Source organism: Mesocricetus auratus, unplaced genomic scaffold (genome assembly GCF_017639785.1).
Source record: "Mesocricetus auratus isolate SY011 unplaced genomic scaffold, BCM_Maur_2.0 Super-Scaffold_100009, whole genome shotgun sequence".
NCBI classification, from domain to species: domain Eukaryota; kingdom Metazoa; phylum Chordata; class Mammalia; order Rodentia; family Cricetidae; genus Mesocricetus; species Mesocricetus auratus.
In genome coordinates this window covers 52,651,135-52,665,545 of record NW_024429193.1, presented here as the reverse complement: position 1 = coordinate 52,665,545, position 14,411 = coordinate 52,651,135, and the positions used below count along the sequence as shown (strand labels likewise).

At 39.1% G+C, this 14,411-nt stretch overlaps 1 protein-coding gene across 2 annotated transcripts in view; it reads left to right on the top strand.

The window, feature by feature from the left end:
* The window catches only part of Ptpn22 (protein tyrosine phosphatase non-receptor type 22), a 52,282-nt gene that overhangs the window by 14,624 nt on the left and 23,247 nt on the right, over nt 1-14,411 (top strand). For both annotated transcript variants that reach the window (XM_013118092.3, XM_021230943.2), the window contains exons 3-13: nt 263-339; nt 459-554; nt 1,109-1,147; nt 2,199-2,270; nt 2,372-2,431; nt 2,980-3,122; nt 3,655-3,721; nt 6,322-6,399; nt 8,687-8,773; nt 12,559-12,611; nt 12,742-13,559. In XM_013118092.3, the coding sequence (XP_012973546.1) occupies nt 263-339; nt 459-554; nt 1,109-1,147; nt 2,199-2,270; nt 2,372-2,431; nt 2,980-3,122; nt 3,655-3,721; nt 6,322-6,399; nt 8,687-8,773; nt 12,559-12,611; nt 12,742-13,559 (1,590 nt within the window). The remainder of the gene's footprint in view (nt 1-262; nt 340-458; nt 555-1,108; nt 1,148-2,198; nt 2,271-2,371; nt 2,432-2,979; nt 3,123-3,654; nt 3,722-6,321; nt 6,400-8,686; nt 8,774-12,558; nt 12,612-12,741; nt 13,560-14,411) is intronic.

The window sequence follows — 14,411 nt, the reverse complement described above, 5'->3', positions numbered from 1 at the left end:
GAGATCCGCCTACCTCTGCCTCCCCAGTGCTGGGATTAAAGGCGTGGGCCACCACCGCCCAGCGCCTCTCCACTTTTTAACCAAGTACTTTTCTTAATCTTGGAATATGGCACTGGCAAATTAATTGTAGTATTTATGACTACAAAAGAAAATTCACCCATCCAATTACTTGTTCACTTATCAAAGACACCACTCTTGAGACCTGACTTGACCCCCTATGTAGGACTTCTCAGTTACACTGTATCTTTCTCTTGTATTCTAGATGATCATAGCCTGGTAGAGCTGTCTCTGATAACCTCTGATGAGGATTCCAGCTATATCAATGCCAACTTTATTAAGGTAGATGGAGAGGAAATAAAACACTCCATGTTTTTCTGCGCACCTAATACAGGGATGGGGCGAAGACTAAGGAGAAGATGCTCTCTGTAGTTACCTCATGTGGTTCTGTTCCCCTTTAGGGTGTCTATGGACCCAGGGCTTATATTGCCACCCAGGGTCCTTTATCTACAACTGTCCTGGACTTCTGGAGGATGATTTGGGAATACCGTGTCTTGGTGAGTACAGAGTTGCTTCTGGTGCTTTAGTAGAGGGGGAAGGATTTAGGATGTGACTGAGGTTTCTCAGCTGTTAAAAACAGTGCTTTTCTTATGGCTTGATGAGATTTCAGAGGGCAGGTATCTTTTGTCAATATTACAATGTATTCTTGTTCAAGGAAATGAAAGTTGATACCTTGATGGGCTCTTTGGCAACAAGTGCTGACTAAGGAACAGGGACATGGGGACAGAAAGAAGGAAGAATAGCACATCTCTTAAGTCTCGAGGGTTTCTTTTGGGGTTAAAAAGCAAAACCAACAGAAAAACAAAGCTTAGTACATTCTGACTATGGGACTCCGGCAGTACGGTCTTCACTAACTCTGTAGATGCTTAAGTTTCTGTTTCATGCCTTCAGGTCATTTTCATGGCATGTATGGAGTTTTTACAGTCTTCACTAACTCTGTAGAAGTTTAAGTTTCTGTTTCATGCCTTCAGGTCATTGTCATGGCATGTATGGAGTTTTTACAGTCTTCACTAACTCTGTAGAAGTTTAAGTTTCTGTTTCATGCCTTCAGGTCATTGTCATGGCATGTATGGAGTTTGAAATGGGAAAGGTGAGTTGCTCTTCAGTACTGGTTGATCTGAAGGTAAAGTAGAAGGCCGGCAATGGTGGTAGAACTTTCTTTAAGTGTGCCTGGGAAAGTCCATACCATTTTTCTAGTTTTCAGTTTGTGGATACCACATGATCCATAGGGGGTTTCACCTCCAAGAACCCCTCTTATCTATTTCCCCAGTAGCTTCGTGCTATAAAGTTAAAGGAAGTAAAGGAGAGAAGAATAACATTTCCTTCCTGATAATCAGATGTTCTAACTGTCCATTAGAGACTCATCCTGTGCTACCCAGAACAGCATCCACCGCCACACGTAGCCATTAAGCACTTGTTAGGGATTGCATGCTGGAAGAACTCAATAGTTTTATTGTAATTGCTTTAAAACTAAAAATGAACATTTCAGCTATTGAAAATTTGATTTGGGGGTATGTGAATTTTTTCATATATAAATTTGATTTACTATAAATGAAAGTATTTCCAGTGAAAATTTAGCATTCTACTTGAGTGATATAAAATGTACATAGGACTTTTAATATTTATTACAATAACAAGGCAAGTGCATATGTACTGTTGTATCTTGATTGCATGTTAAATATTTTGATATATTGGACTAAAATACATTTCACCTCTTTTCATTTTTAGATGTGGTACTAGGAAATTTAACCCTAACCGTGTGACAGGCCTTACTGCTCTAGTTTACTGTGGCCATTCTGAGCTGGGAATTCGAGTCACAGCCTAGGAAATCTGGCACTTAACTAGTGCCACCGGTTTAGTCAACAATTTCAGGTTTCTGAGATGCTAAAAATAGGTCAACAATCACCATTTCTACTTTTTTGGACTCCTAGGAAGTTTGTAATTCAGACATCCTTTAATGTCTGTTTTTTATCCTTTGGAGATTCCTGATCATATTACTGGAGTTAAAGTCCAAGGGGGTTAGCTCTGCCTAACCTAAGATGAGGGACAAAGAGCTGCTTCTGGGTGAGGGAGTGGGTTTCATCTTGCAAAAGAAATAGATTATATGGAGGGAAACCATTACCTTCTGTTTTATGCAACAGAAAAAGTGTGAGCGCTATTGGGCTGAGCCAGGAGAGACACAGCTGCAATTTGGCCCCTTTTCTATATTCTGTGTAAGTATGATACATTCCTGTTATGGCTAAGCAAAGCCTCCAGGGTCTACTTTTTATAGAGCATGCCTTTGAAATTGCTAATAATTTAATCTTCTCCGTAGGAAGCTGAGAAAAAGAAATCTGATTATATAATAAGGACTCTGAAAGTCAAGTTCAATAATGTAAGTATAGAACAGGAATGATAAAGTTGAGAGTCTGCTGAGATGAGACAGATGTATGTGTGTGACTCAGGCTGGGCATACGGTTATGGTAAGAGTTAGGACCTTTGATGTCTTGAGTAAGTCTTCACATTCATAAGAGATTCAGCTCCCAATCTGTTTCACGCCACAACACACATAAAAATGATTTTGGTATGATGAACAGTGGCTAAACACTAGGGACCAATATGACTCTACCCTGACTTGTTGAATGCAAAGGGATTCAATATAACAACATGTCTGTGACCTACTTGAGATATGCTAATTTGAAGATTTGGGTTGGACTCTTCAAATCTACCTCCTCTTGTGTGGGTGGGACTATAAGACAATGGAAAACATCTTCATACTACTTTTAATTATTTTCATAAGGCTTGAGAGCTATATATAAGAAACAGGATAAATTGCAAGAAAAAAAGGATATAGATGGAACTTAATCAGATTACCCTTTTGATAGAATGAGGTGTAACCCTAACCTTGAATTCTCCTTTTATTTTGGCTATTTTTTTAAATAGAAAACTAGAATTATTTACCAGTTTCATTATAAGAATTGGCCAGACCACGATGTGCCTTCATCTATAGACCCCATCCTTGAACTCATCTGGGATATACGTTGTTACCAAGAAGATGACTGTGTTCCCATTTGTGTTCATTGCAGGTAAGATGCTGTGGATGAACTATCTACTTTGAACAAACAAAATGAGGTGCTGGCTAGGGTACAGTTCAAAGAAAAAGTCAATAGCTAAGCCATCTAGTATGAATTCAACTGATGCATTAAAATAATTTCTTTTAAAATTTATTGTGTGTGTGTGTGTGTATAGCACATATTGTCACAGCCTACATTTGGAGATCCAAACACAACTTTGGGGAGTTGGTTGTCTCCTTCCACTGTGTGGGTTCTTGGGATCAAACTCAAGCCATTAGGTAAAGGCAGCAAGAACCTTTACTCACTGAGACATTTTGCTACACCTAAAATTTCTTAAGTTATTTATGAACAATGGTTCTGGGGACTCCTGTGAGAAGTTGTCAACACCTGTCTGAGGTCCACTGTGGCATGACAAACATGCTCTGGGACATGGTAGGACTTGAAAAGTTTCATTTCCTCTCTTAAAATCTACTAAGGAATTTTCCAACTATTGTCAGTTATCTCTCTCAACAAGTGCTCATGCTACTGTGGTCTTCTGTTTCAGTGCCGGCTGTGGGAGGACAGGTGTCGTTTGTGCTATTGATTATACACGCATGTTGCTGAAAGATGGGGTGAGTTTCCCAGCAGGCACTGCCTATTTTCTTACTACATGTATCTTCCACTTTTCAGAACATCATCACAGCTCTCGTCTTTTCTTACAGAGTGGGCCATTTGTAAGTCTAGTCTGTTATATGACTAAATGAGTTCCTCAGTTGGTGATTCCTTAAAGTGTGGTCCCAGGGGAAGAGGGTGTAGCTCAATAATAGTGTACTTGTTTTATGAGAGGAGGCCCTGAGTTTGATCCCCAACATGACAAAGTACAATTCTCTAGGATCAACATTACCTGACAATTTGTTAAAAATATAAATTATAGACTCCTGCTCCACTGATGAATCTAGAAAGTTTGGAAGATGTGAACCAACAAGCCCTCTGGGTGATTCTGAGAAGTGCCAGTTTGAGAACTGCCCTGAATTACTTATTTCCCCTTTCTTTACCCAAACTGCTCTAGCAGATAGATTCAACTTACCACAATCAAGCCTTGTGCTGTTGTCTAGAAACAGTGTGTGTCTTTGCATGGATGTTTGCATGGATGTGTGTGTAGGGTGTGTGTGTGTGTGTGTGTGTGTGTGTGTGTGTAGGACAGAGATTCATATTCCTGTCTCTCTTAATTTTTTCCATCTTATTTTTTTGAGACAGTGTCTCTACTCAATCTTGATTTGGATAGGCTGGCTGGCAAATGGACGCCAGTGATCCATTTGTCATCCTGAGCACTGGGAGTTCAGACATGCCTGGCTTTTGTGTGGGTGCTGGGATTTGAATTCAGGTCCTCATGCTTGCATGGAGTGCCCTTTACCAACTGAGTTATCTCTCCAACTCTAGGAAAAACTTTTTCAAGACAGGGTTTCACTGGGTAGCCCTGGTTGTCCTGTAAATCCTTCTGTGGACCAGGCTGGCCTTGAACTCAAAGATCTGACCCACTTCTGCCCTCTGAGTGCTGGGACCCTCTGAATGTGGGTGTCAGTGAGGAGGCCTAGACAATCTATGGGGCCTTGGGTAGCAGATCAGTATTTATCCCTGGCATACAAATGGATTTTGGGTGCCCATCCCACAATGATGGATGCTCTCTCAGCCTGGACTCTTGGGGGAGGGCCTAGGCCCTGCCCTGAATGAAATGACAAACCCTGAATATCCCCCATGGAGGGCCTCACCCTCCCTGGGGAATGGAGTAGGGATTGGGTGGTGGACTGGGGGAGTTGTTGGGAGGGCATGGGAGGAGGAAAGGGAAGAGAAAGCTGGGATTGACATGTGAAGCAACCTTGTTTCTAATTTAAATTTAAAAAAAGTAAAAAAAAAAAAGAGAAATATGCCATCATACCTGGTCAACTTAAAAGATTTAAACATTTTATGTGAATGGGTATTATACCTGCCTATATGTCTGTGTTCCTGGGGCCCACAGAGACCAGAAGAGAGCATCAGATCATGGGAGCTATAGTCAGGACAGTTGTGAGCTGCCAAGTAGGTGCTGAGAATGGAGCCTGGGTTCTCTGGAAGAGCCAGTGCTTTTAGTTGCTGAGTTATCTCTCAGGCCTCAGAAATCAGTGTTTATGTCTGTTAGGAAATGAGAAGTTTAAAATACGGGCTTTAGATTTCCTAACTTCTTTTATTTCTCAAAATCTCAGATGACTTATCTATTGAGCCTTATCCTTGTGGTACTAGACACTTTATCACCCATGTAAGATTGTTCTTAGTTACATCAATCAGTCTTTTCTAGGGATAACACCAGCCTCTAAGTCAGTGGTTATCAACCTGTGGGTCACGATCCCTTTGGGATCAAATGATCCTCTCACAGGGGTTGTCTAAGATTAGATAACACAGATATTTACATTACAATTCGTACTAGTAGAAAAATTACAATTATGAAGTAGCAATGAAAATAATTTTGTGGTTGGGGGATCACTACAACATGGAGAACCCGAGGAACACCACAACATGTATTAAAGGGTCACAGTATTAGGGAGGTTGAGACCACTGCTCTAAATCATGGTGAAAATGATAAGAAGCTATTGGCTTTCAAAATGCATTCTTGGGGCTGAAGACAATGGCTCAGGGGTTAAGAGTACTTGCTGCTCTTGCAGAGGTTTGGTTCCCAGAGACCACATGGGTATTCACAATCATCAGTAACTTCAGGGTCAAGGGATCCAATGCTTTCTTCTGCGCTTTGTGGGTACCAGGCACCCAAGTGGTGCATTTATATGTAAACACTCATACACATAAAATAAAAACACATTTTGTAGTATATTCTTGGGGCTAGGAATGTAGTTCCATCGGTAGAGTGATTGGATAACAATGCTTTACAGTTGATCTGTCTGCACTGTGTAAACCTGAAACATGGGTATGGGGGCACATACCTGTAATCCTAGCACTTGGAAGGTAGAAGAAACTGAAGGTCATCCTTGGCTAGACAGTAAGTCTAAGGCCAGCTTGGGCTAAATGAAACCCTGTCAGAAAGAAATGAAGAGAGGGAGGAAAGGAGAGAGGAAAAAGGCATCCTTTTCTTGGTGTTGTTCTATATTAGAAGGATAGGAGTCACAGGAGTAAAAGACTGAGAAAGTGGCATGATTTGCTAGCAAAAATAAAAAAAAATAAAAATATTTTTTCTTTGATTTGACAGATAGTTCCTGAGAATTTCAGTGTTTTTAGTTTGATCCAGGAAATGCGGACACAGAGGCCTTCACTAGTTCAAACCCAGGTATGGACTATGGTGAACAGACGACAGTTGTATGTCTGCGTCTTGCTGCATATCTATGTTTATGGTGAAACATCCAAAAGCTGCTGGGTGTACAGGGGTGAGACTAATTTACTATGTGTTTTTCTCTAACTCCAAATATCCCAATGTTTTTCCTGTGGTCTTTGTCCTGGGTCAGGTTATTTTCATTCCTCATATTTTACTGTCTATAATATTATTTCTTGCTTACAAAGGAAATTGAAAAAATTCAATGAGTTTAACATATTAGAAAGAACTGGTCAATGTTATGGGTCATAAGTTAACTTGAAATGTTGTAGCCACAGAAAATCAGGGATTTGTCATTTCTATTTAAAGAAATGATATATTTTCTATGTTATGAAGCAATGAAAAATTAAATTAGAACAAGCATATGCCTGTATTATATTGACTGACTGTCACCATTTCCTTACAGTTCCCTTGTCTATAGACACACTTTAAAAACAGAATTTTAACTAGCCTGTGTTATGTCCTACAACCTTTGATTCCATGTTAGACTGCCCACACATGTTCATTTCACTAGGAATAGTCTTCCTTTTTATTCTAAGCCCAACTCTCTCATTGCCTATGGTATTAATTTCACACATATTTTTACACCAATAACTACACTCAACTTTATACATTTATACATCTTGAACATAGAACTTAGCATGTATTCACTAATTAATTTACTCATGCATTCAAGTTTTTATTGATATTATGTATCAGACATTTTTGCATATATTTTTTAGAATTATCTTTAAGTAGAACAACCTTGAAGTGCTTCAAGTCCCTTACAAATGAACTTGCACTCAAGTTTAGAGATAAAGCAGTTCAAAATGGCAGCTTAGATATTTTAATGTACAAGTTGTGAATGCAGGGAAAAATGAAGAGCTATTAATACAAAAGTATCTGCTTAGCCCACACAGGTTTTCCATGAACAGGTTGTGGAAAAAATAATTGTTCGTGTGTTGTCTGTAGGTGTTTTCTATATTCAACCTATGAGGGGAAAGTTTATGTGAAATGGAAGCCTTGGCTTGCTTAGAGCTGTCAGGCTGGAAAGGAAGGCAATGCATGTAAATACACAGAGACGCCAGCAAGCACACAGCTGTGTTAAATTTATTAACATACCCCATTTCGGAAAGGGAAATGAGGAAGGTCTCATACTTGAGCATTGTTAATAACTAGCTAAACATATGGTTAACAACTAGATAATGGTTGTAGCTGTTTCTTCTGATGCTTTTGATTCCCACTCTCACTCAGTCTCTGTCTCTGTCTCTGTCTCTCTGACAGGGTCTTACCTCATACCCCAGTCTGGCTTAGAATTTAGCATTGAGGGCTCAGCTGGCCTTGAAGTAGCAGCAATCCTTCTGCTTCAGCTTCCTGAGTGCTGAGATTATAGAAGTGAACCACAATTGTTGGCTACATGTTCTGTCTTTAAAAAATTATAGCATTCCATAATTATGCTGGCTGATATAAAAGCTACGTTGTTCTCCTGCTAAAAATATCTTCTGAAAATGCCCTTAGTTTGTATGGGATTGTGTGAAGTATCAGAGGAAGTGCTTCAGAAAGAATAAAGGCCAAAATGAAGGGTTAAAAAGCCATAAACCTTGTAATACATGGTAAGAGTAGAGGTCTTACTTCTCTACATTGAATCCTTTTGTAACCACAGATTTCCAACTTTTATTCAATGGTTCACTTTTCTCTGGTATCTTTACTAGGACGAAATTTCAGCAACTTGATCTAAATACACAAAACTAAGTCAGAAGGTTCAGTTTGTAGGCCACATGCCAAGAATTACTTCTGAGTGGCCTTGGACAAACTGACTGTAAACAGGTATAATAACCTTCCTATTTCATAGAGCATTTGTGATGATCAAATTAGAGAACACATATTGAAGCTATCAATTCATGTACCACCCACTACCTGATTTTTCCATAAATGAAGGTGATTTACTGAAAATACATTTAGGATAACATATACATAAAACATGCTAGCAAAGAAAACAGAGAGATGAATGGTAAAGAGTAAAATGTAGGGCTAGAATATGAAAGAAACATGGCATAAAATCCTTACCTGTTATCTAGGGTTATGTAAAATGAGTATTTCTCGTAGCCTAAAAGTGTATACAGATTTGCAGTAAGTCACTCAACATAAAGCTCTGTTACTGAGTTTTGTAACGTGTGTTGACAGGTGTTCCTATTTTGAAATTAGTTGCTGTAATTCACCTGATGTTTTTGTTTTCTTCTTTTGCCTGGCTTGTGATACTCTCCAGGAACAATATGAACTAGTCTACAGTGCTGTGTTAGAACTATTTAAGAGGCACATGGATATTATTGGAGATGAACCCTCTGGAAGAGAGGTAATGTTGAAATTATATATTATTTTTCATATGTTTTTGGCCAAACTATCTCAGATTATTTTTAGGGCTTATGTATAGTCACAATTGGATTGGAATGTCAGGATTTCATAAGGCTATGTAAAAACCTCCTGTGGAGGACAAATTATTTTGGGGTAGTTTAACTTAGAAAATTTATATCTTGGTTAGCTTATTACATATAATTTTCAGCTAAATTTAGAAGCTGAATTTATTTAGGGCAAGCATGTGTTTTGAGCCCAAGTTCTAGGCAATTATCAGCAAGTTAAATTTATAAATGCATAGGTGAGTGATTTTGCAGGTCCCATCTGTCTTGCTTTATAGCATACATTTCAAATTTTTTTAAAAAATTGAGCCAAGTATGGTGACATGTTCCTTTAATCCCAGAGACAGAGGCAGGCCGATCTCTGTGAGTTTGGAGACCAGCTTGGAGAGTTCTAGGCTAGCCAGGACTACACAGTGAGACTCTGTCTCAAAGAACAAACCAACAATAACAACAAAAAAACTGAATATATTTATAATGCACAATATGATGTTTTAAGGTTTGTATTCAAACTAAATAAGTTCAAAACCAGTCTGAATAACTTAGCAAAACTTAGCAAAAAGAAATCAAGTTAATTAACATATTAATTACTTTATATACTTATAATTTAAGACCTATATCTATGCAGTTTTTGATACATAATACCTCATTAATAATTGTAGTCATTGCATTTTATAGTCAACTTCTTGAATTTATTATTTTTATATAATTGAAATTTTGTATTTGTTGACCAACATTGCCTCAAATCCTCCCTCTTGCTAGTCTCTGGTAGTTACCTCTCTACTCTATGTGTCTATGAATTTGGATGACTTTAGAATCTATACAGGAATTATGCAGTATTTGTCTTTCCATGTTTAGCTTATTTTCTTGGCATAATATCCTCTAGGTTCATCCATGTTGACAAATTAACAAAATATCCTTACTATTTTTCTTTAAAGATTTATTTATTTTATGCCAGAAGAGGGCATCGGATCCCACTATAGATGGTTGTGAGCCACCATGTCATTGCTGGGAATTGAACTCAGAACCTGTGGAAGAGCAGCCAGTGCTCTTAATCATCTTTTCAGACCACCTTATTATTTTTAATGGTACTTAGAATTGAACAAAGGGACTTATGAATGCCAGGCAATTGCTTTAGCCCTGAGCTTTATCGTCAGCTCTGGTTTTAACTTTTTAATTTTGAGGCAGGGTTTTGCTAAGTTGTACAGACTGGTCTTGAACTTGTGATCCTCTTGTCTCAGTCTCCTAAGTAGCTTCGATTATAACTCTGTGTCTCTCCATACCTCTGTGTGTGTGTGTGTGTGTGTGTGTAATAAGTGTGCACATGTGTGTATGTGCACTTGCCAGTGCAGATGCATGTAGAGATCAGAGGTTAACATTAGGATGTCTTCCTCAGTGAAATTTTCACTCTTTGTTTTGGCTAGCCTGCCTAGCCAGCAAGCCCTCTCTCTCCTGGATCTACCTGTCTCTTGCCTTCAATACTGGGCTTATAGGTCTATCATACTTGGTGTGATTGTTGTGGGTCTAAACAGAGATCCTCTTCCAGGCCATTATTTCCTTATTTTTAAAGGGAGTAATAGTAATAGCATGTGAGTATATGCCATATTGTCTATACCCATTCATCTATGGATGAATGCTTGGTTTGCCATCATAACTTGTCTATTGTGAATATGCCACAATGAATGTTATGAGTACACTACGTTAATTTCATTTCCTCTAGAAGTGCCAGAAGTTGAACTGATAAATTATACAGTAGTTCTGTTTTTAATTTTTTGAGGGACCTCCATACTGATTTTTCATAACACATATACTAGTCCACATTTCCACCAACAGTAAAAACAGGTCCTTCTTCTATATTCTTGCTAACATTTATCTATCCCCCCACTAGGCCTGGGGATTGAACCCAGAGACTCTTTATTGATTTAATCACCTTAATAGTTGAATTCTATTTAGATTTTCTATTTATTCCTTATTCAGTTTTGATAGGATGGGTATCTCTAAGATCTTAACCATTTTATCTTGGCTATCCAATTTGTTAGCATGCAATCAATATATGTGATACTCGTATGCAATTTTCATAGTATTTTATTTCTTTTTGTTTCCCAAGACTGGTAGTAATATTCACATTTTCATCTTGTATGTGAGGATACATGTGTAGATGTGGGAGCATGTGAAGGCCAGAGGTTAACTTCGGGTATCATTTTTCAGGAGCCATCACCCTTATTTATTTATTTATTTGCGATCTAGTCTCTCACTGGGATGCAGGAGGCACTAACTGGGATAGGCTAAGTACCAGGAAGTCCCATGGGAGTCTCCACCTCTCTAGTATTGGGATTACAGGTGTTACACCATGCCAATTGTTCTTTTTCTTTCTCTCTCTCTTTCTTTTTTTTGAGCATAAGTACTTTACTAAATGTGCTATCTATTCAGTCCCTGCATTTTCACTTTTGATTAATACTTTGAATTTTTTTTTGAGACAGAGTTTCTCTGTATAGCCCTGGCTGTCCTGGAACTCACTCTCTAGACCAAGCTGGCCTCAAGCTCCTGCCACTGACTCCCAATTGCTGGAATTAATGACGTGCACCACTGCCACCTGGCGATATTTTTCCCTTAGTGTAACTAAAGCCTAATCAATTTTGTTGATCTTTTGAATTTGTTCAGTTTTTTCCATTTTTCTTGTTCTCTATTCATTTTATCTCTGCTCTAATCTTTACTATTTCCTTGCTGTTGCAAAATTTGGGATTGATTTTAATCACCCCCACACAGACCTAGTTCCTTAAAATGTAGAGTTAGGCTGTTCAATTGGGATCTTTCTTTTTCAGACAAATATGTCATTTATTTTATACTAACCTATCCAAGCTAAATAAATATACTGCTTTATATTTAATATGACATTTTTATTAATTTTAAAGAATTTATTACAATATATTTTGATCACATTTAACCTTTCACCTTTCTTCTCCCCCTAATTTACCCCAGAACTACCACCCATTTCTCTACCCCTTCTTAACTTCATGTCCTTTTTTTTTAAGACTTTATTCATTTACTATTATGTATACAGTATTCTACCTGCATGTTTGCCTGCATTCCAGAAGAGGGCACCAGATCTTATTATAGATGATTGTGAGCCACCATGTGGTTGCTGGGAATTGAACTCACGACCTCTGGAAGAACAGTCAGTGCTCTTAAGCCCTGAGCCATCTCTTCAGCTCTGCGTGTCCTCTTTTATAAAAAGTAACCCACCAATTCTAATTTGGACTGCTCATGTACATGGACGTGGGACCAACCACTGGAGCGAGGTTGACCTACCAGAAGCTGTACCCTGAATAAAGCCCGACTGACTCTCCCTTCCCCAAAAGCCATTAACTGTCTATAGCAACTCAGCTAGGGTTGGATAATATTGAACCCATCCTCCACTTCCATGCTCGAATGTTGACTGGCTTGATTTTGTTGGCGGTCTTATGCAGACAAGACTGCGGGCTTGATTCCATGAATGCAGTGGTCTTATCATGTCCAAAACACAGTTTTAGCCCAATCCTCCCTGATCGTTCTGTCCCCTTTTCCGTGATGGTTCCTGTGCCTTGTGTGTATGTGTTGGGAGAGGGATGGGGGGCATTACTTCCTAGTCTTCAAATATTAAAATATTTTATTGACATTGCTTCATTAAAAAAAAAAACAAGACAAACCAACTAATCAAACAAAAAAATTCTTGACATTTCTCTTGAAGATCGAAGCAGAATTTTCAGTTCCTGACTCTTGTTCTCCGGATTTACCAAAAAAGTGAGTAAATTTTGCACATCTAAATGTTGACTACTGTGCCTAAGGAATGAAATCTCATGTTCTACTTCATTGCGCTACTGGGAGGAGACCACGTTCCGGTATGGCATCATCATTTTCTCCTTTGTTTCAGCGCCATGAAAGATGAAAAAACGACCAAGCCACAGAACAAACAAAGGGTTGAAACAGAAAGTGCAGACACTTCTTCCTTCGCTAGAACTTCTGAAATAGGTGCCAAAGAGTTCGTTTTGCGCTCGGCTAAATCAAGCCCTTCTATTGACTTTTTAGAGCTCTACTGCGGGTGTAACAACAAGGCTGTCCTAACCAGGGAAGGGCAGGCAAAGGTCTCTCCAATCGTGGGAGAGCCCCTTCAGAAACATCAAAGTCTGGATTTCGGTTCCATTGTGTGTGGGTCCTGTCCTGGTGCTCTGCCTGTTAACACAGCAGGCAAGTGTCGCAGTTCAAGGGCGCCAGTGGTTCGGACCAAATCAACTCCTTTTGAACTAATTCAGCAGAGAAAAACAAATGAGTTGGACATGGAAGACGGTTCTTTGCTCTTGGGATCTCAACTGCAGGAGCCTTGTCTCGTGGAGCGGCAGGCACAAAAAGTGGTCCATGTTTCTTCAGAAGAACTGAATTATTCACTGCCGCGTGCCTCTGAGCAGCAGACACGTGATATCCCTTGTGTACCACAGCACGGCCCGGCTTTTAGAGTGAGTTCTTGCATGTCTTTAGTAGAAGATCCGTATTTTCCATCGTCACCTCCAAATAGTGCTGATTCTAAGATGTCTTTTGATCTCCCTGAGAATCAAGATGGAGCAACTTTTCCTTGTGCTCCGTTGCCAGTGTCTCCTACAACCTCCCTTTCTTATTGTAACTCACATGATTCTCTAATGGCAAGTCCTGTGACCAGTTTTTCCCCAGCATTAGACCGAGAGACAGCTAAGGAAGGTAAGCTATGTCCTAAAGTTTGTGTAAGGGTTTGGACTTGGACTTGTTTCTTCTCACCCTAACCCTTCTTTCCCTCTGCTTCTTTTTCTTCTTTCTTTTTCTCCTCAAAGAAGTGAGTTCTAAGAGGGTTTGCTGGTGTACTAAATTGAAGACAACAGCAGTGAGGCAGTAACGTCTGGGGACTTATCTAAACCAACAGGAAGACTTCTAACATGGCCATCCTCATTCCAGACTTGTTTATCAACAGCCCTCAATTTACCTTTAACATACAGAAGCAGCTTCCCAAGTCCAGAGGGCAAACTGGTTAACAACACTGCACAGCCACCCAGAAATACTTGTTACACACTTACGTGCTTGAACACATTGCTAAGCACTGAATCCTTTTCCTGTAGGAGTGGGAAGGGCAGGATCTGATTTCCTGCACTTTTCTCATCTTAGATGAGAATATTTGCTTAGTATTGTGTGACTTTTTAAAGTCTTTTAACACAATTTTCATACTTACGATTCTAGATTTTTACATAGCAAGCATACTGCTTTGTTTAACTGAGTAGTGAGAAAGTGATAGCGAGCTATTAGAGATTATTATATGATGTGATTTTTCTTTCCCTTCTCTTCCTTTTAGAGAAGGGTATGTCAGGCAGGTGTTTACGCCCAAACCCTAATAACTTGATGTAAAAGTTGAAGGAAACGAAGAGCAAGTTTAATTTGATTAGGTATATTGCCAGAGAATCCATAAAAACACTACTTAGAAAGTACAGAAAACTTTTGCTCTATGACATCATTGATTGCCGTCTCCTTTTTCCTCTTTTTGAAGTCATGGGGCTTGAATCTAGCCAGTCAGGAAAGAGCTCT